At 41.2% G+C, this 21,186-nt stretch overlaps 1 protein-coding gene and 1 pseudogene across 1 annotated transcript; one reads left to right on the top strand and one right to left on the bottom strand.

The window, feature by feature from the left end:
* Window positions 1-150: 150 nt before the first annotated feature.
* On the bottom strand, window positions 151-12,323 carry LOC112880666 (lon protease homolog, mitochondrial). The gene is made up of 20 exons (XM_025945399.1): window positions 12,015-12,323; window positions 11,507-11,572; window positions 11,202-11,393; window positions 11,040-11,105; window positions 10,917-10,958; window positions 10,580-10,702; window positions 10,020-10,118; window positions 9,575-9,640; window positions 9,408-9,494; window positions 9,210-9,249; window positions 5,632-5,803; window positions 5,428-5,552; window positions 4,397-4,527; window positions 4,195-4,299; window positions 3,884-3,997; window positions 3,196-3,363; window positions 2,748-2,849; window positions 1,974-2,243; window positions 1,084-1,599; window positions 151-954 (listed from the first exon to the last, which is right to left on the bottom strand). The coding sequence occupies exons 1-20, from the start codon at window positions 12,321-12,323 to the stop codon at window positions 766-768; spliced, it is 2,982 nt and encodes a 993-aa protein (XP_025801184.1). The 3' UTR covers window positions 151-765.
* A 1,287-nt stretch (window positions 12,324-13,610) lies between these two features.
* Window positions 13,611-19,336, top strand: LOC112882410 (annotated as a pseudogene).
* Window positions 19,337-21,186: the final 1,850 nt, after the last annotated feature.

Here is a 21,186-nt window from a genome sequence, read left to right as displayed (position 1 = left end):
CAGGCACCTACTAGAAGGATACAGACCCTTGACAAAGATAAATTTACAAGCAAGTCCTTCGAATCCTCCATGGTTGCCAGAAACACTCTTCTTCTTCCATCGGAGCAAGGACGAGACGGTGCCTGAAGAAGCACCATCGCACAAGGGACGGGAACAAAGAATATGTTGATATGCATCAGCCGGGGACGCACCCCTCGCTTCTTACATGAAAGAATACGAAGGGTAAATGCAAATCGAATGTTCAAAGGGATACAAATTCAAATCAAATATTACACTTTTGCAATGCGAAATTTAGGGCTTTGCCGTGAAGCAGGCAAGCGTTCCAGCCATTTTACCTTTTTTGCCAGCGAAGAGAATCCGAGGATAGATAAATTGATTGATTGATACAAGCAGTTGGCTCTCTGCTCCTACTGCAATCTCATGCCTCCCTCTCCTCCACAACAGAATGGCAGGACTTAAACGAATGGTTTACAGAACTGTTACCGTATCAAAGGAATGACAACTCCCGCACCAAAAACAAAATAAATTAAATAAATAACAACTCCTCGTGCATCCCTTGTGCTTTTGGATATATTGGTTTACACTGCTTTCTTTTCTTTATTCATAATACCACCTGACTGAGCTACCTCACTACAACCACCTAGCCAAAATTTCTTAAATTGAATGTCTTATGGGGCAAAAATAAAATTGTCATCATGTCAATTAACTCCACTCTTGGTTACAATGCTCTGCCTGCTGACGTCTTTGGTCCATGATCTTCATCTGCTAGCTTGTTTCTGTCCCGGAGTCACTCTGGAAAGCTAAATCATATATTTCACTGTATGTGTCAACAAAATGAACTTCGAGACCTTCCTTCACATTAGAAGCAAGTTCATCAAAGTCCCTTTTATTAGCGGATGGAAATATGAGTGTCTTGATTGCACTTCTCCTTGCAGCAATGGTCTTCTCTTTTACCTGACAGAGACATTTTTCTGCAAATAAGTGATATTTCCTTGTTTCATATACAAGGACATTGGCTGGCTGGTTATACAGGGAAAAAAAATGTAAAGCCAAGCTTGAGTAGGGAATACAGACAAAACATACCCCACCGATTGGGAGGATTCTCCCAGTTAATGTTACTTCACCCGTCATTGCGAGGTCCTTCTTGACAGGCTTTCCCATGGCTAAGGACAGCATTGATGTTATCATGGTGCATCCAGCACTTGGGCCATCCTTAGGGGTGGCCCCTGCAGGAACATGCAAGTGCAGCTTCGAGTTCGCAAAAAATTGATTATCTGGGTCTTTCTCCAGTAATATAGCCCTGCCAACTGTTTGGGCAATCTGAGCACTCTCTTTCATAACATCTCCAAGCTGTCCTGTCAGCACAAGGGCACCTTTCCCTTCCCCTTCCTCCACTTTTGTTGTTTCGATGTACAAAGTAGAACCGCCCATAGCAGTCCAAGCTAAACCCATCACCACTCCAACAGGAGTCTGTTCATATATACGCTCAGCCTGGAACACAGGCTTCCCAACAAAATCACCAAGGTTTGATGAATCAACCACAACCTTCTCAATTGTCTTGTCTGCTGCACATTCTTTTGCTCCATCTGTGTCCTTGCCCTACAGAATACAGGGATCAGTAACTTTCTTACAAGGTGACACATAACATTGTAATATAATATTGTTTCACACTCTCCTGAGTCCAGAGCAATATAGATTATCGTATAGGTTAGTTAAGTGAGCTAGCAATCACATTCATGGTTTTCAGAGCAAAACAATGCATACACACGGGAAACGGTGCTGCCCAGTACCCAACAAATTTATATTTGACAAACATGCGATACCCAGCTGCCATACACATAAGCAGTGTCACAGCCAGCGGAACAGATACCACAGAGGACCCATTTGGCACATTAACAGGGAACATGGCAGTACCAAGATAAGCATCAATATTTTGTTTGAAGAAAACATAAAACTAAAGAATATAACATTACCTCAGATACATTGTCTTCTTTGGGTGCTTCAGTCGTATGCACTTCATGAACTACTGCTTCGTTAGCTAAATTTACTTCATTAGCTTCCTCAGAGGCAGGATTTACAATATTGTTGGTGACAGAAGCATCTTCCACGGCAGAATCCTTCAAAATCTCATCTTTTGCTGCAGCACCATCACTACTACTAATTTCCTCATTTGCTGTGACACTGAGAGCCTCCTGGTCTTTTGGCTCATTTGATACCCCTTGACGAACAAGCTGCAGAGCTATCTGCCAATGTAAAAAAGTTTGTAAGGTATTTAAAAGGTCAGAGTATGACCAAATTGGCGAGCAAAGGATATGGGCGCGGGCATAGACTCTAAAACTAGCAGTAACCTTTCATACAAATAACTTGAGATTGCATATCCATTACCAAAAATCAGCCAATGTCATCTCCAAAAAAAAAAACAGCCAATGTATACATTTTTTTTCTTGGTCAGAGGGAATATGCAATACATTTATCCACAATTCCAGTGTGCCGAGGAATGCAGACAGAAAATAATGTTAGGTGCATCAAAACTCAAGATGATGTCACAACTTTCATTTTAAATTTACCATTGCTAGCAAATACCAATGCACAATAGTAGTAGCAAACACACTGGAAAATACTACCAGATAATTCAAACGAGACAGGATTGTAGCTCTCCTTTCTTTTGTAGAGCAGTTCACCTTTCAGTTCTTGATAAAAGGTAAAAATAACTGTCAGATAAGTATGTGGAATTTTATGTTGTGCACCTTACGGTAAATTTTCTCAATCTGCTTTTGAAGGTTCCGCACTCCAGCTTCTCGGCAATAATTTTCTATAAGGGCAAGAAGAGCAGCATCTGTAACTTCAACCTGTACATGTTTGTGGCTGAACCGTTAAGTCAATATATTGATAATAAAGCGGAACCAGAACTAATGAGTTATTGGGACACTTCACATATGGCTGATGAAACTATATTATATAGGTTACGTGGTGCAAGCATATGGATATTATACGAACATCAAGTTTATAGCATGTTGGCATTTGTTTTTCTTAATCGAGTTTACAACAAATTTTCCCTTCCTTTTATGTTGTTTGGTTTGTTATTTACGGAAGCAATTCCAAGGTTCCTTTTAGAAACGAATGTTCTATGAATTAATGATTCTTTCTCATGTATATAATATTGAATGACAGGAAGATTATAAGAGGGGTGGATACCTGTTCAGGCTTAATGCCACAAGCCTCTCTTGTATTCTTCTCAAGATAGTCCCGAGCAATATGCATCTTCTCATCAGTTATATATCCAGCTATTGCAATGATCTCCATCCTATCCAGCAATGGATTTGGTATCATCTCTATAACGTTTGCTGTGCAAACGAACAGAACCTAATTTTCATAAACAAAATTATAGAAGATGAGAAGAATATTACAAACGGAAAATAGCAAAAAATAGTCAAGCATAACTGAACACACTCCAAAATAGCAATAATAGAAGATTGGAAAGGCAGACATAGTGTGAAAGCCATGCATTCAAACTAATCGAAGACCATCCTACTGTTACAGATCTCATCATATAGAATGGAACATAATACTAAGAATGTAGATTTGTTGATCACAACTTACTGTAGTACACTACCACGTAGCACCATTGATGTGATAGCACAATAACCAACAATGTGCATACCTAATGATTGTAACAAGCGCAAAGACAATGCAAGATTACGAAATGGTGATGGCAACTATCAATCTGTTAATACTAAGCTTTGTTGTATATGCTTCAAAAAAAAATTCTCACCTCAATTTTTTTAAAAAAAAATTAACACGGCAAAAGGTTAAATTGTGAAACCAACCAACCACACACATACAGTCAAACAGGCAAAAATTCAAAAGGGAACAAGGAACTAACCTTAGATAGGTCAATAGGAACATCGAGGTAGTGATCTAAGAAATTAACATTCTGCTCAGGATCGAGAAGTTCCAACAATGCACTAGCTGGATCGCCAGAATGCCCCCTCCCAAGCTGACAGCCAAACAAGTAACCAATTAGCATTCATGAAGCATGCACAGAGTCATCACATTGGCCAACAAAATAACTGTGGAAAGTGCATCCTGTGTCAATGTTTATCACAGGCCATTATGCAAGTATAATGAATGCAAGCTCTTTAGCATTTCAAGCAAAATAAGACCAAATGGACCATAAACAGTAGTTAGGAGTACCTTGTCAATCTCATCTATCAACACTAGAGGATTTGCTGTCCCGACTGATTTAAGACATTGCACCATCTTCCCTGGCATTGCACCAACATACGTCCGTCGATGGCCCTAAGATTGTTGACAAGTTACTTATACAACCACTGGGTTTGTAGAAGATAAAACAAATGCATCTGTACTAGAAACATCAGGAATATTTGATGTATACCTTGATTTCTGCCACATCAGCCAAACCTCCAACAGAAAACCTATAGAACTGTCGGTTTAGTGCACGTGCAATTGAACGACCAATACTGGTTTTACCAACTCCAGGCGGGCCAGAAAGACATATGATCTTGCCTGTTGTAAAAGAGGAACAGAGTTATAGTTAGAATAACTACAGATGGGCAGTGAGGAACAAGAAATCAAATTTAGCGAGCATGGTGTGTTACTGTTACAGCCCAGACGACCATGGGCCGCCTAGCCCAGCCCTAGTCCGTGCAGCAAGAGGGAGGGGAGAGGAGGGGCCAAAGGCCTCACAGTTCTACAGTAATTAATTAGATTAAGAAGTATCCCAATAGGTCTATTTGTTAGGCAAGCAAGCAGAGGATCATGTTTATAAGATCTCAACAACAGGTTATGTTGAGAGCCAAGTCAAGCCTCCTCTATAAATCCCCTTCCCTCCTGTACCCTTTATGGTTCAGGCAAAAATAGAAGGGAAATCCCTCACTCTCCCTCTCCCTCCCTCCCCACCCGAACCAGGGGCCGCACGCTTCTAGACTCTAAAGTAGACTAAGAAGTATGCCAATAAATCTAAGCCAAGTCAACATGTGACTACTTCCTCCATTCCAAAATGTAAGGGACTTCAGTTTTGTCCTAAGTGAAGCTTCTCTAACTTTGATCAAGTTTATAGAAAAAATATATTACAATCTACAATTCCAAATAAATGCACGATCAAGACATATTTCATGGTAGATGTAGATGCAATTTTTCAATAAATTTGGTCAAAGGTAGACAAGCTTGGCTTGGGACAAAACTAAAACACCTTACAATTTGGGATCGATGGAGCACTACTAACGCGAACAGTGCCAATATAAGCACATAACAGTTATGCTGAATGAAACAGAACTATGAAAACTCCACCATTTTTTTTTCATTATGACACAGTTGAGGATGCATTAATGCAAATGGAACAATACTTAAACTTCTCTACAAGCTCAATACACAGAAAAATCAGAAAATGATGACTATGTATCAAACCTTGTGAAGTCCCTCTTAACTTCCCAACTGCTATGAATTCCAGTATTCTCTCTTTTACATCACTCAAACCATAATGGTCTTCATCGAGAATTTTCTGAGCATGGTGGACATCGAAGTTTTCATCACTGCAACAGAAGGATAAACACTAATGAGGCACAAGCATACAACAGATTTCTCCTCAAGGAAAGGCAGATAAATACAAACCTATAATTTCCCCATGGCAATACTGTCAGCCAGTCCAAATAATTACGAGTTACATTGAACTCACTAGAACTGGCTTCCAAAAGTTGCAGCTTGGTAAGCTCTTCTTCAATGACTTGAAGAACATGAGGAGGACACTTGTCCTTCTTTGATTCTATACGTTCCCTAAATTTTGCTGCAACGCATAAACAATAAGTCAGCCACTCTAATGGAAATGAAACCCATAAGAAATTCGTTGGGGCGTAACCCTCTTAGCGACGCGCTACATCGGAACCCGGGTGTGGTGTTAAATGGGCAAGGGCCGGGTCGTCTTCCCCTTAGGGGCGCGTCGTATCGTGATCCGGGTACGATGATAAGTGAGCAAGGGTCGGGTCGTCGCAGCCTCTGTGGCGCGCTACATCTGCGCCCGGGTGTAGTGAAAAATGAGCAAGGGTCTTCGCATTTCTCTCGACGGGTGCGAAGGGTAAGGAAGCTAGCCGAGCCAACTAGGATTCGTCTAGGTAGTTGGAACGTAGGGTCTCTAACAGGTAAGTTAAGAGAGCTAGTCGATGTAGCAATTAGGAGGCGTGTAAATATTCTATGCGTGCAGGAGACTAAATGGAAGGGCCAGAAGGCGAAAGAAGTGGAGGGTTCTGGCTTCAAGCTTTGGTACACGGGGACAACCTCGGGTAGGAATGGTGTAGGCATCTTGATCGATAAGAGCCTTAAGGATGGAGTTGTAGATGTTAGGAGGCAAGGCGACCGGATTATCCTAGTGCGGTTGGTTATTGGAGATTTGGCTCTGAATGTGATCAGTGCCTATGCCCCCCAGGTAGGTCTTAGTGAGAGCTCCAAGAGTCAGTTCTGGGAAGACCTTGATAGCATGGTTAGTACCGTGCCTATCAGTGAGAAGCTCTTCATAGGAGGAGACCTCAATGGCCATGTGGGTGCGACTAATGTAGGATATGAGCGAGTACACGGGGGTTTCGGGTATGGTAGTAGGAACGAGGGGGGGAGGATGTTTTGAATTTTGCGTTGGCCTACGACCTGCTGTTAGCGAATACCCTCTTTAGAAAGAGGGAGTCCCATCTAGTGACCTTCCATAGTGGACAATACTCGAGCCAAATCGATTTTATCCTTGCTAGGAGAGAGGATAGACGTGCCTGCTTAGATTGTAAGGTGATACTTGGGGAGTGTGTTGTCCCCCAACACAAGCTTGTGGTGGCGGATTTTCGTTTTCGGGTACGTGCCCACCGGGACAAACGTGCCAAGATTGCGAGAACGAAGTGGTGGAAGCTTAGAGGGGAAGAGGCTCAGACGTTTAAGGAGAGGATGCTAAGCGAGGGGCCTTGAGAAGAAGGAGCAGATGTAGATGATATGTGGCTAAAGATGGCGACAATGTGTTCGGAAGGTGGCCTCAGAAGTGTTTGGTGTGAGTAGGGGAGGCAAGCAGGAAGTGAAAGAGACTTGGTGGTGGAATGACGAGGTGCAAAGGGCTATTAAGGAGAAGAAGGAGTGTTTCAAACGCCTTCACCTCGACAAGAGCGCAACCAACATCGAGGGATATAGATTAGCGAAAAGGTCTGCAAAGCGAGCTGTAAGTGTAGCGAAAGGTCAGGCTTTTGATGACCTGTATCAACGGCTAGGTACGAAGGAAGGAGAGAAGGACATTTATAGGATAGCTAGGACCCGCGAGAGGAAGACAAGGGACATAAACCAAATCAAATGCATCAAGGATGGGACAAGTCGACTTCTGGTGAAGGATGAGGAGATCAAGGACAGATGGCGAGAATACTTCGACAAGTTGTTTAATGGGGAAAATGAGGGTCCTACCTTCGAGTTGGACGACTCATTTGATGATACCAACAGATGCTTTGTGAGGAGGATTCAGGAGGCAGAGATCGGGGAGGCTTTGAAGAGGATGAAGGGAGGTAAAGCGATGGGTCCCGATGGCATCCCTATTGAGGTGTGGAGATGCCTGGGCGAGAGGGCGGTAGTATGGTTAACTAAGCTTTTTAACCTAATTTTCCAGTCAAACAAGATGCCGGAGGAATGGAGGAGAAGTATATTAGTACCGATCTTCAAGAATAAGGGAGATGTTCAAAGTTGTACTAACTACCGGGGGATTAAGCTGATGAGCCATACGATGAAACTTTGGGAGAGGGTTATCGAGCATCGCCTAAGAGGATTGACAAGGGTGACCCAAAACCAGTTTGGGTTCATGCCTGGGAGGTCGACCATGGAGGCAATTTTCTTAGTACGACAGTTGATGGAGAGATATAGAGAGGAGAAGAAGGACTTACACATGGTCTTTATTGACCTAGAGAAGGCGTATGATAAAGTACCGAGAGACGTCATGTGGTGGGCCTTGGAAAAACACAAAGTTCCAACTAAGTATATTACCCTCATCAAGGATATGTACAAGGATGCGATGACTTGTGTTCGAACATGTGATGGCGATACCAGTGACTTTCCAATTAAAATAGGACTACATCAGGGGTCAGCATTGAGCCCTTATCTATTTGCTTTGGTGATGGATGAGGTCACAAGGGACATACAGGGTGATATCCCTTGGTGTATGCTGTTTGCTGATGATGTGGTGCTAGTTGATGAGAGTAGGGTAGGGGTTAATATGAAGTTAGAGCTGTGGAGACACACGTTAGAGTCGAGGGGGTTCAGACTGAGTAGGACCAAGACCGAGTATATGATGTGCGACTTTAGCCCGACTAGGCATGAGGATGGGGACGTTAGCCTCGAAGGTCAAGTGGTGGCCAAGAAGGATACTTTCCGGTATCTAGGATCAATGCTTCAGAAAGATGGAGACATTGATGAAGATGTTAGACATAGAATTTCAGCCGGGTGGTTGAAGTGGCGGCAGGCTTCGGGCGTCCTCTGTGACAAGAAGGTGCCACAGAGGCTAAAAGGTAAGTTCTATAGGACGGCGATTCGCCCAGCGATGCTATACGGTGCTGAATGTTGGCCTACAAAAAGGCGACATGTCCAGCAACTGAGTGTAGCAGAGATGCGTATGCTGCGTTGGTTCTGCGGGCATACAAGAAGGGATAGAATCCGGAACGAAGAGATTCGAGATAGGGTCGGGGTGGCACCTATCGATGAGAAGTTGATTCAACATCGGTTGAGATGGTTTGGACATGTACAACGGAGGCCTCCCGAGGCGCCGGTGCGTAATGGAGTTCTAAAGCGGGGCGATAATGTAAAGAGAGGTAGAGGTAGACCTAGACTAACTTGGGACGAGACGGTTAAGAGAGACCTTAAGAAGTGGAATATCGCTAAGGAATTAGCTATGGATAGGAGCGCTTGGAGATTAGCAATTAATGTACCTGAACCGTGACCTTTGTTATTTTTTGTTTAACCCCTAACCCTTCCTTTGGCTTGTGTACTTTTTGTGTTTCTTATTCTTGTTTTCTGTGGGTTTCATCTCTAGCCTACCCCAACTTGCTTGGGACAAAAGGCTAAGTTGTTGTTGTTGTTTGTTGTTGCATAAACAATAAGTCAATTTGAATAGTCCATGGCAATCGTGTAGCTATATTGCTGATAAAAGCATAGCCAAAGCTCATAAGTATCATAGTCCGAAAACATACCAGACAATGCTGTTTTGTCATCAGTCTCTAAACCCAGCTCCTGTATACATGACATAAGCAGAGTAAGGTATTATTGGGCACCAGGCTTTTCATTAAAAAAAACCAGCATGGACAGATTCTACTATTGTATTAATTTTGACCATCAAATGTAAGGAGCATAGGTAGCCGGATAGGAGCGGCAGAAACTAATGTAGGTACCTTCTTGATCGCCTTAAGTTGCTCGTTCAATAAGTAACGTCGCTGATCTCCACTAATCTTTTCTTCTATTGCTTTTGCTATGGATTGCTGAAACAGAAGGATATTAAATATCAAGAAGATTGGACAAAACATGATAGCAAAGACTGGAGGATAAGAAAATGAATTACCTGCAACTTACTAATCTCCATTTCCTTTTTTACTAACTCCAGAGTCAACTTCAAACGTTTATATACCTGTTCCAGATACGTAAAAGATGGATCAGAGAACCACCCAAAAAATAAAAGATGGATAAAGTAGATATTCAAATTCCAGCAACAGATGAGTGATTCCGAACTCTCGTGTATACTTAAGAAGATATAATGCATTCAGAAAGAATGTGATCTTCCAAGACAATATAGATGACTGTTGTATTCCCAAATTCATTTTCTGCAACACTTCTCATGCTCTTTAGGTTGGTTTGGAACACAATAATCTTCTGCTAAATTTTACGACAATGTTGAATTGATATTTCCAAAGTTTATGACAAGTGATTTAGAAAGGCCGATGGCCCTGGGTGGACAAAGCACACAAGGAAACATTTAAAAAGAGGGGAGTTTAAGCAAAGTTTCTTACATCTAATTCCTCGAGCACCTCCTGGCAAAGCAACTTGTTGGCACCAGAGATAGCAGCACCAAAATCTGCTAACCTTGGGTAGTTAAAATCACCAATGTGCTGAAACAGAGCAATGGAGTTCAAAATTTACAGTTGTTATTAACACAAAATCCAATGGCATCCAGCAAAATAGAAATGCATATCATCAAGGAAACTAAACAAACATATTGGTTGTATGATCGGGGATTTCTGTGGAAACTCTAACATGGACACTGACGCTGGCTCTATTTTAATGGCAATTTGGCTTTACTGGTAGGGTACATGTAACAGGCAGGCAAGAGAATCTACCTCTAATAGTCATTCCAGTGTTCAGCATGGTACTTTAATACCCTGTCTATGATCCATTATCAGAAACAAAATATGGTTATACTATGCACACAGCCTAATACTGGATCATTCTACAATGCACAAAAACAAATCACCAATTGCAACAAGTTTGAAAAATCATCTCATGTTGCAACAATTCCAACCTTCAAGCAAATGATAAAAAAATGCATAGAAGGGAAAAAAAGCTGTCAGACCTGTGTGTAGGTTTGCACGTGATCCTTCCAAAGGGAACTTGTCCTTAGAACTTCCCGTAAAGTTGATATAACTTCGAATGAAGTAGCTTTTATAACATCATCATCCTTGTTGTAGGGCTTTTCCTGCAAAGCGCAACTTAAATAAGACATTGCAAAGTATATTCCAAAGAAAACATCGAAATCTTACACTGGGTTTGTTAAGAGAAAAAAAAGTCCTACATTGGACTCGTGGAGAAATCATGTTTAAAAAAAATGTGGTAATTTACCACAAATAGCAGTACAGCACACAATAGTATGAAATACAGAAGCAAGCATTAGCACAGATGAACAGAAGTACCTTTAGATGGTCAACTTTAACTGTTAGTGGATCCTCTTCAACCTACAATTTTTGGCATATTGGTGAAAACAAAATAACTTATACCCACATGAGTTAACTGGCATGCAATCTGAAGTATCTCACCATCTCAGTTATCCGTAAACGCCTGTGACCAAGTAGCACTACCTGATCCCCTTGAATGCTTGTAATCTAGAAAAAAAAATGGAAACTAATTACAGATCACATTTTACAAGACTAGGGAAACGCAATTCTTTGATGGGGGTATTTTAAAAACAGTCAAATTACCTGAGCAAGCGTCCCAACTTCATGAAGACGCTTAAGCAAATCTTTCCCTTTCAGATCATCAATGCTTTTCTCTGAATCTGAACCAGTCACAATATTAGGGTCAGTGCCTTCTTCATCTTTCACAAGAAAGGCACCAGCATACGAAGCTGATCTTTTGCGATTTTCTATTAGGGCTTGCAAGAGCTTTTGGTCCTGAGGTATTTTCAAAGAGGAGGAAGACCACATCACTTTGAAGGGAAAAGATGAAGTTATGCATTAAGAAAGATATGAAATTCATTTCACAAACTCCAGGTAGAGCAACATACCTTTACATAGATTGGCATGTAAAATCCAGGAAAGAGTGGTCGATGTGGAAGAGGTAATGCTACAACCTATTTGAACAAATGAGCATGACAGCGACAGAGGGTTATAACTGGCAGAATCACATCATTAGATCTAAACACACATCAACTGTTCGCTTAAAAGATTTTTGTACTACCTCTTTGAAGTTCAATATCGAGCTAAGATGAAGTCATGAATATATTCACAATTCATCATTCCCTCATGAAACAAAGACTAGAAAAATACATGAAACGAAGACTGCATTTATCCCGATGCATTCAAGCTGTACTGTAAATTTTAGCACAAAATTATAATCCGGAGTTTCTGCATGCTCAAATTGAGTAACGGACCTGATATCGAGTCGTGCACACTACTGAAGCTGCACCAAAATACAATCTGGTAATAGCGTACTGCTGATTCCACATTTCCAGGCGAATGGCTGGTGCAAGCAACTAAGCAAGTGGACCTAATCCAGACAAACAGGGCGCTTACCGAGAGGCAGTCCTCGATCTGAGGGTTGGTGGGCACGATGGCGGAGGACGCCTTGCCGTCCGCCTCCCCCTCCGCAACGGTCGCATCTTCGGCCTTCGCCTCCGCCTCTGCTGCCGCCGCCGCCTCGGTGTCGCTTGAGTTGGAGCAGAATCGCGCCCTCCTCCCCAGCAGCACCGAGCTGCGGCCGCCCCTCAGCGTCCCCAGGACCCTGAGCAGCGGGGACCTGAGGTCCTCCGCCGCCGCCACGGCCGGTGCGGCGGCGAACCGCGCCGGGAAGATGGCGGCGGCAGCCGCCGCCGCGCGCAGCATGTTGATTCGGTAGGGTTTCCGATGGGCAGCAGTGAGAAGTTGCGGATTATTTTGCCTTGCTCTGCGGTGTTTTGGTTTGGGGAGGAAGAAAGAAAGGGAGGAGGGCGAGGGAACGAAGCTACCAAACCCTTCCAAAACCCTCGAGTTCTAATCTTGTTCTTGCTGCCAGAAGCTAACCGGGAATGTCCTCAAGCCTGGGCATTCAACTTTACGGATAATAATAGAAAAGCGTTCCAAATATAATGCATGTATAGCCAATCACCTTCTTAATTTATATAAATTGTTACATGAAAAAGAAAGTACGGTAAAAGATAATGGCCGTCAATTATAACTCTTTTACAACGAGTAATAAGGTAAAATCGTATAGTACCATCTAAGATCAAATTATACATCTTTTAGAAATATCAAATCCAATCGTTCATCATAAAGTTAGTGGTTTCATCGAACCCATTATACTAGATGTCGTGATGTAAAATAAAAATCTAGTTATCTAATTCATATCTTAATATTTAATTTAGTGCATTTAACTGTGTACGTAGGAACATTATCAATTTTTCTTGGGAGATTTATATAATTCCAACTATTTTATATGTTGATTTTGCTTATCTGCACTTAAAATTTGATTCTACAAATATATTTTTAAATCTTACTGTAAATTAGACTAGACTAGTATCCCGCTGCTATTATAGGAGAATATTATATATCTTCCCTAAAATAATGGCCCAGCAAACGAATTCGAAACTATGTGAAAAAATAAGTTTAATATACTCTAGGCATGATATAATCAGATATTTGTATTAAGTTTTGTATTTACATGGTTGATAAAATATCGACGATTTTTCTTTCCCGCGTTTCTCCTACTTCTATCTTAAATTTTATTTGGTTAATAGATAAGTGAGGAGGATTATTGTTCTTAACTTAATAGATGACTAAGGCACGAAGCACATAAGTAATAAATTGGTGATAGGTTGTATATTCTTATTAAAGTTAGCTACTTTCTGTTTATTTGGCGCATACATTATAATAAATTTGTGGTAGTACCAAAGTACTTTCGTAAAAAGATATACTACCTTCTTTCTCAAATATGATACATTCAAGAAGAATGATGTAAATGTACTAGGTTTTTCCGTTTCTAAACTAAGATTTTATTATTTATTGTGATAAGAGTTTTAAGTGTTTGATCATATTCAATAAGAATTGATTTGGAAAAGAAGTATCAAAATATGTGAACGCTCATATTTTATTTTCTGCGTGACAGTGATAACGTCGATATATCCGTAAGGAAGAACAAGAACACTGAACACCCCAACAGTTTCAGTATCGATAAATCGCTTGTCCATGGTGCTTCCGAGATTTGACCAGCGCGTGTGCTTTTCCCTTGCCAACTTCATCGCCGGACCACCTTCCTCGGCTCCATCCCATAGCCATAGGCTTCTGCGCTTCTTGCCTCGTCGAAGACATGCCAGGCGCATCGACCTCGCGACGGCGGAGTGCGCCGCCGGTTCCTTCTCCGGCCCTGCTCTGGAAGAAGACGATATAGGTGGGTCTCTGCCTTTTGTAGAAAAAGACCCAACTAAGCTTTAATTGATCATTATCATGCCTTGTCGGAGAAAGAACTGTAAATTTGGCGATGTATTATCTGGTAGATGTTGGGGATTTCGTTGATTCGCATGCCGAAATGGCCCTTTACAGGTTTGTCTGGGTACTGTTCAGTTGAACGTTTCCCGCACTGATTTCGAGTGGGTTAACTGTGCTGGGATTCTGGCTAATCGTAAGTAGGCGAACTTGTCAAAGTTCCGACGGTGGTTCATCTCTTCAAGATGAAGCCTCTTTGTTTAGTTTGTGTTTATCTATCCTCATACTACTACTTATTTCTAAGAGAGTTAAGAAATTCAGACAAATGCACGTTATAATGTGCAGAACTGATATCTAGTTTAATATGATGTGCTGCCCACAGATAATGGATATCGTCTCCCTCCAAAGGAAATTCAAGGGATTGTTGATGTGCCACCAAATCCTAGTTATTATATCTCCCCTCGCAGAGATAGGATCATGTTCCTAAAACATAGAGCTATGACTCCATTGTCAGAGCTTGCTAAACCTGATAAAATCCTTGCTGGTATACGGATTGATCCAAGTTCTAACACAAGGAGTCGAATGTAAGTGATGAAAATTTTATCATTTTGTGAGAATATGAATAACTTTGCTTCAGTTAATTTGCATCTGTCTTTCTTAGGTCCTTTTATACCGAGATCAATATCCATTTGCTGATGGAGGATGGAACTTTGGGCCCAGAGAAGGTGGTTAACGGATGCAATGACAATGCAAAGATTAATTTTGTGGGATGGTAGTTTTCCCATTATAATACAAAGTTTCATTCTTTTAGTATGCAAAAGAGTTACTTCATGCTGTTTTTATTCCCTAATCATGTTCTCTGTTCTCTGGTTTAAATAAAATTATGACTTCTTCTATAATTCTGAATTCCAGGTCACCAGATGGTCAGCACGTGGCATTCACTGTGCGCTATGAAGATGAGGTGATAAGTTGATGCTTTAGAGTATGATGCAACAAGATCACTTCTTTAGTGGCTAAATGGTTGATGATTCTATTGTCTACTTGATGGCTTGATGCACCTGAGTAGGTGGACAGTGGCAGCAATTTAGCATTGTGGATTGCTGATGCAGAATCTGGAAAAGCTCGACCTCTTTTTAAATCAGCAGACATCATGTTAAATGCTGTTTTCGAGCTGTGAGTACCCATAACTTTCCAGATGGACTGTCTTTTCTGTTCTTTTTTCGCCCATAAATCACCGTTCTTATTCTGATGCTTTTCAGATAGGTATGGGTGATCAATTCATCTCTATTGGTTTGCACTATTCCTTCATCACGTGGAGGTCCACCTACGAAGCTGTTGGTTCCTTTTGGTCCAAGGATCCGGTCTAATGAGCAGAGAAACATCATTCAGATGAGATCCACAAAAGAAATGCTGAAAGATTTGCATGAAGAGGAATTGTTCGATTTCTATGCAACCTCTCAGTTAGTATTGGTTACATTAGGTGGGACAGTGAAAATGTTTGTCCCTCCTGCTATATACATTTCTCTCAATCCTTCACCAGATGAGAAATATTTGATGCTTACTTCTGTGCACCGGCCGTATTCTTCTATAGTTTCATATAAAAGGTTCCCAAAAAAGGTTGAGCTGTGGACGATTGAAGGTAAATTTGTCCGTGAAGTTTGTGATTTGCCCCTTGCTGAAGATATTCCTGTTGCAGCCAATAGTGTCCGTAAGGGAAAGCGTTTAATCAGGTGGAGGCCTGCTATGCCTTCAACATTATATTGGTAAGCTTAATGTTTCGATTGATGATGCAGCTTCACTGCAGTAATTGCTTTTATAATCCTGACAAGCCAAACTGACCAAACATGATCTCGTGGTATTTATAGCACGAGTCCATTGTACTTTCTGTTGCATTTGGTAGTTATCTTTTGAATCCGCACACCTTCATGGTGATTGTGCGAAGGTGACCACTCTTTATATAACAGAATCAGTGGCTTATGAATGTGACCATATATTTTGACCTATAATAAAACTATCGACATAAGTCACATAACCTAATTAATCATGTACATACTTAATTCTTTCTGGGTGCCATTGTTATTTTCTGAAATTCACATATCATACTTTCGAAGGGTGGAGACACAAGATGGAGGAGACGCAAACATTGAAGTATCACCACGTGATATAGTCTACATGGAACCTGCCGAACCTTTGGATGGTGAAAAGCCTCAAGTCTTACTTAAACTTGACTTTCGATACAGGTACCAAACTACTTAAATTTGAATTTTCCTAAAAATATTTAGGCTGTGATATATGCAAAACTAGAACACAACATACATATATTTTATTGAGCTGATCAGACCCTTGCTGCTACAACCATTGTTTTGGTTGTCAAATCTACAGAAAGAGCTATTGGTGCTATGGATCGTTCGCGCTGGTCTATGAATACTGGTATAAGACACGCATAACAAGAACATGGGTTATATTACCTGACCTCAAAGATCATAAACCACGGTTATTATTTGAAAGGTCTTCAGAAGACGCCTACTCAAATCCAGGTTCTCCAGTGATGTGCAGAACTCTGGCAGGCACTCTTGTGATTGCAAGAATTAAGAGAAACTGAAGGGAAGGGGTGCCACACCAAAAGGAAGCACCCCATTTCTTGATCTTTTCAATGTGTACGTTTGTCTCCATCAAGCATTTATGTTGCGCATCTCATGTCCTACTTGCTATGTCTTTGAAGTAGATTAACATAACCTGGGACAGTGCTTATTTCCTTACAGAAATACTGGAGAAAAGGAGCGGATATGGGAAAGTGATAAAGAAAAGTACTATGAATCTATCCTTGCAGTTATATCATAACATCCTAAATGTGAAGTGCAGCTTGATCAACTAAAATTACTTGTGTCTAAAGAGTCAAGAAGAGAAATCACCCAGTATTATGTCAAGATTTGGCCAAACGAGAAGCAAGTCCAGATTACAAATTACCCACATCCATATCCCCAACTGGCACTGTTGCAGAAAGAAATAATCAGATACCAGCGGGACGATGGTGTTAATCTTACTGCTACATTGTATCTACCTCCAGGCTATAGTCCGTCAGAAGACAGGCCTCTCCCATGTCTCATTTGGTCTTATCCTGGAGAATTTAAAAGCAAAGAGGCTGCTGGGCAAGTCTGTCGCTCACCGAACAAATTTGCACGCATCAGCAACAATTTTCCTCTTCTTTGGTTAGCTAGAGGGTACAATATGCCTTGCTTGATGTTATCGACTTATTTATGCTCTTGTTAAAAAATTGCTTTCCAACATGTCGAAGATGTTTATCATATAAGCTTATAATTGGTGCATCCTACAGGTTTGCTATTCTTGCCGACCCAACAATCCCTCTCATTGGTGAAAGAAATCAAGAGGGAAATGACAGGTAGTGTTATACTCAGTAATATATAATATAACAATATGATTGTGCTGCTCTGTACTCTGGAAATAATAATATGGAGCTTCAATTTTGGAGTTATTTTTCAAATACTCATTGATCACATACTCATCCTTTTGAAACTTATCTTTGTTCATTTTTTCTCTAGCAAAACATTAAAGTACTAGATATAATGCTATTGCATCATATTTTGATCGAGTTGTGAAACTTCATTATTCTTTCTAGGTACATAGAGCAACTAGTTGCTAGTGCTGAAGCAGCAGTAAATGAAGTTGTGAGAAGGGGGGTAATATTTTTCTTCCTGCTTTTATATTTATGCAAATAGTTTCTGATCTCACATACTTATTGTGCTTATCTGGTTTCATTTGTTTTCCTACTGTGCTTGATATTTGCTTTCAGTCCCCTCCTTTTAGATTATCCTCCTATCGGATTATCCTGTTTAGGGGGTTTGAGTCTTTTGGAAGTAACTAGCATGGGAATATGAAGTTGCCATTAAGAATGTAAAAGGTATTATGTTACATGCTGCTCATGGTGACTTCTAAGCATATAAACTATTTCATCAGGTTGCTCTTCCTGACAAAATCGCTGTGGGTGGTCATTCATATGGTGTGTTTATGACTGCTAACCTCTTAGCACATGCTCCCCATCTCTTTTGCTGTGGAATTGCTCGCTCTGGAGCTTACAACAGGACACTGACTCCCTTTGGCTTTCAGTTGCCTGACCTAACTGCATAATGCATCATCCTTTATCTAAGCTAAACATGTTTATGTTGCCTTTTGATTTGTCTTTGTTTTTTTATTGAAAAAAGAGACAAGGACACTATGGGAGGCTACCGATACCAATATTAAGATGAGTCCCTTCATGTCAGCTAACAAAATCAAGAAACCGATTCTACTGATTCATGGAGAAGATGACAGCAAAGTAACAACAGCAATGCAGGTATCGACAGTAGCTTGCGGGTTATTTGAGTACTGAACGTTTTGTTTTTTTCCTATGGCTTCAGTTGCTACTCTTGAACTAAAATCTATGCATAATTTTGTAGTCAAGACAATTATATGATGCCTTGAAAGGTCATGGGGTGCCATGCCGTTTGGTGATTCTCCCATTTGAGCAGCACCAGTATGCTGCAAGGGAGAGCATTATGCATATAATCTGGGAGACTGATAGGTGGCTGCAGAAGTACTGTGCAACTAATCCTGGGAACATCAAGGATCTCGGAACGAATGTTGGCGCATCACAATCACCTACTGATGCTGTACTGGATCATGAAGCTTTGACCTTAAACTTCACTAAGATATCTAGTTTGGTAAGGATTTTTTTTTATGTAAGTTGCCTTTTTCTTTAGTATAAAATTAATCTGTTGTTTGTGCGACTTGTGCAAGTAATACCTGGATGAGTTAGGACTTCTTTGATTTGGGTTTGGAGTGAACAATAGTTTAAAATCCAAATACTGGTGGGACCAGAGAATGATATGCTGTACAAAGTACATGGTTGTGCTTGGGACATGCTATTCTTTGTTTGGGTATTCGGAGCTATTGAGTTTTGGACTGAAATGCTTCCCCAGTACATTTTGATGCCCCAGTTTATGGCTGAGGAATCTGATGTCATGTTATTTTGCAGATCAAGCTGGTGCGGTTGACCTTTGCTCAAATTGTTTTTAGGAAGTCAAAAAACAGCATTCGATGATACTGATTGGTTTCTATGCACAGAACAAAATCATCCTTGGGTATTGCTTTCGTGATCGCCAAGATTACCAGAAGAGTATTGCTTCATTCATGCTTTTAGGTTCTCTTATGTTCTTGTAACACGAAGCTCAAAGCCACTAGTCATACTTGTATAGATTGTTACACATCATTGCTTGTTGATATACATACATCTCTCTGTATATAGCTGATAGCTTGGGAGTTCCATTCTGGAACTTGTATGGGTGGTGCTTTTGAATACAGGCTTACCTGCTGTACATCTCCAGTTTTTAATGTGGTCCTGATGATGAAATGGAGCTATAAGGCCAGTAACACGTGTTTAATGGTAAAGACGTCTTACATTTAGTGGTCAAATGTTTTATCAGAATGGTTTGTTATATTAAGCAGAACCATGTCAAAACTGCAAAAGGGAAAGCAGAGGATGGAATTGCTTTGGTAAATATTTTATTTTAGCTGATGACGACTGTCCTCGCTCTACCAGCAGGAGGCCCACCGCATCGTCTCGTTTGCTTGCTCTAATTAACTGGACTAGACTAGATGCCTAACCTGTCCGTTTTCATATGTGCTTTGGTGACTAGAAATATTCCTTTGAGGATTAACTTGCTTTGATAGCTAGGTTGTTTGCAAAGTCTTCCTGATCTCACCACATAAAGAACCCGAAGAAATTAACTTAGCAAGATGCATGTGAACGAACCGTTCTTGTTGAAAGCTATATATGTTCTGCTCGATCTTTTGACCAATTGCTGAGTTCATTGGCAGGCATCTTATTTGCACTGTTGAGCTAGCTGAGAGAAACTTGGAAGCACTGTCTACTTTGTAATTTGACCAATGGGGCAATGACGTACTGGTGGTGGATGGCATGCAGGCCGGAGACTTTGTTTCCGTCAAGCCATGCATTTTCTCTTGGACTTTGTTGTGATACGTACCTTGTGCGTGCGCGCCACTGTTTCTGTTTGGTACCAGACAAAGCAAAGAGAAAGCTAATTAATCATAGAGAAGCGGTATGGCCCCTATATATCATCTACAAATACAAATAGTTAGAGCTGTTATGTCATGTGACCTTGTTTGGAAACCGGCCGGTGATGCCTCCTTGATTTTTATTGGCTTTGTGAATGCAGCGGTGTCCTCAACTTAAAAGATGTAAATTCTAATATGTACAACCTCACATATTAATATAATCGTTCAGGCTTGGCTCCTTGCTGGCCGTAGACCCCCCCTAAAAACAACATCCAAGGCAAACTTAGCTCAAATCGTGAGCATGATTTTAAATCGCCGGTTACGGCGTTTAGCGGGCTAAATACCATAGCGGCTGCTCTTCCTAGCACCTTTGATCCCGAGTCAATATTGTTTCGTCTAATCTAACTAGCAAGGGCCCGGCCGGGGGAGGGAAAAAAGAAAGAAAGAAGATAGTAGAAGATGCCGACCAAGCACTAGATGGCAGCACAGCGCTTGGAATAATCTGCTGTTGGGCGCTAGCTTTACCGTTTCACTGTCGCATGCATTACTTTTTGGGCAGGAATTGGTGTGCGTACCATTACAGGAGGACAGGTAGCAGTAGAAATGCATGCAGGTCGTTTTCGAGGAAGAGAATCGATTGGCATGGATGGAGCTATCTAGCGCGCATTTTTAGACCTGCTTTGCAGCAACCCGATCGATCCATGGTCTGAATTGAATTTGGTTGCGTTGCGTCAGTCGCAAGCAGCATGCATATATATATCTTGTTGTGATCCTAGCCAGAAGACTCGTGCCCGCCACAAGCCCCTCTGCATTCATTATTTTGCCCATACACGCAACGCAACGTCGTCCGTGTCGTTGTCGCAACTTGGCGAGTGGAGATCCATTTCGATCCATCCGTCTCTGCATTATTTTTTCTATCAGCAGCAGCTAGCTAGCTGAAAACAGTAGCGATCAAATAATAATTCAATGCAGCACAGGTTCCGTATTGCATTCCTCTTATCTCGCTTCTTTACGTATGCTCCATCCGTTTCAAATTGTAGATTGTTTTTTTCTACGTTGTTTGGACCAAAACGGTTATTCTCCCCCTTATACTGCATGCACCGCAGCAGTCATAGCAGTGCCTTGGTGCGTGTGAGCTTTTGCTGCAGTACGTCAACATATATTTTTATCGCCCACCGGAATAAAGTTGGGTCAACTGGCTCTGGCTGCTGTAGAT

The sequence above is a fragment of the Panicum hallii genome, chromosome 2 (assembly GCF_002211085.1).
Source record: "Panicum hallii strain FIL2 chromosome 2, PHallii_v3.1, whole genome shotgun sequence".
Classification (NCBI taxonomy): domain Eukaryota; kingdom Viridiplantae; phylum Streptophyta; class Magnoliopsida; order Poales; family Poaceae; genus Panicum; species Panicum hallii.
This window is presented reverse-complemented; position numbering and strand designations above follow the sequence as displayed.

What these genes read in the sequence shown, in the direction of transcription:
- LOC112880666 (XM_025945399.1), bottom strand. Translation starts at nt 12,323, where the DNA reads ATGCTGCGCGCGGCGGCGGCTGCCGCCGCCATCTTCCCGGCGCGGTTC. An exon ending in TGACAAAACAGCATTGTCTG is followed by an intron (nt 5,804 to 9,209) that starts GTATGTTTTCGG and finishes TATGCGTTGCAG; the next exon opens with CAAAATTTAGGGAACGTATA. An exon ending in GTGGCATTAAGCCTGAACAG is followed by an intron (nt 2,850 to 3,195) that starts GTATCCACCCCT and finishes AAACATGTACAG; the next exon opens with GTTGAAGTTACAGATGCTGC.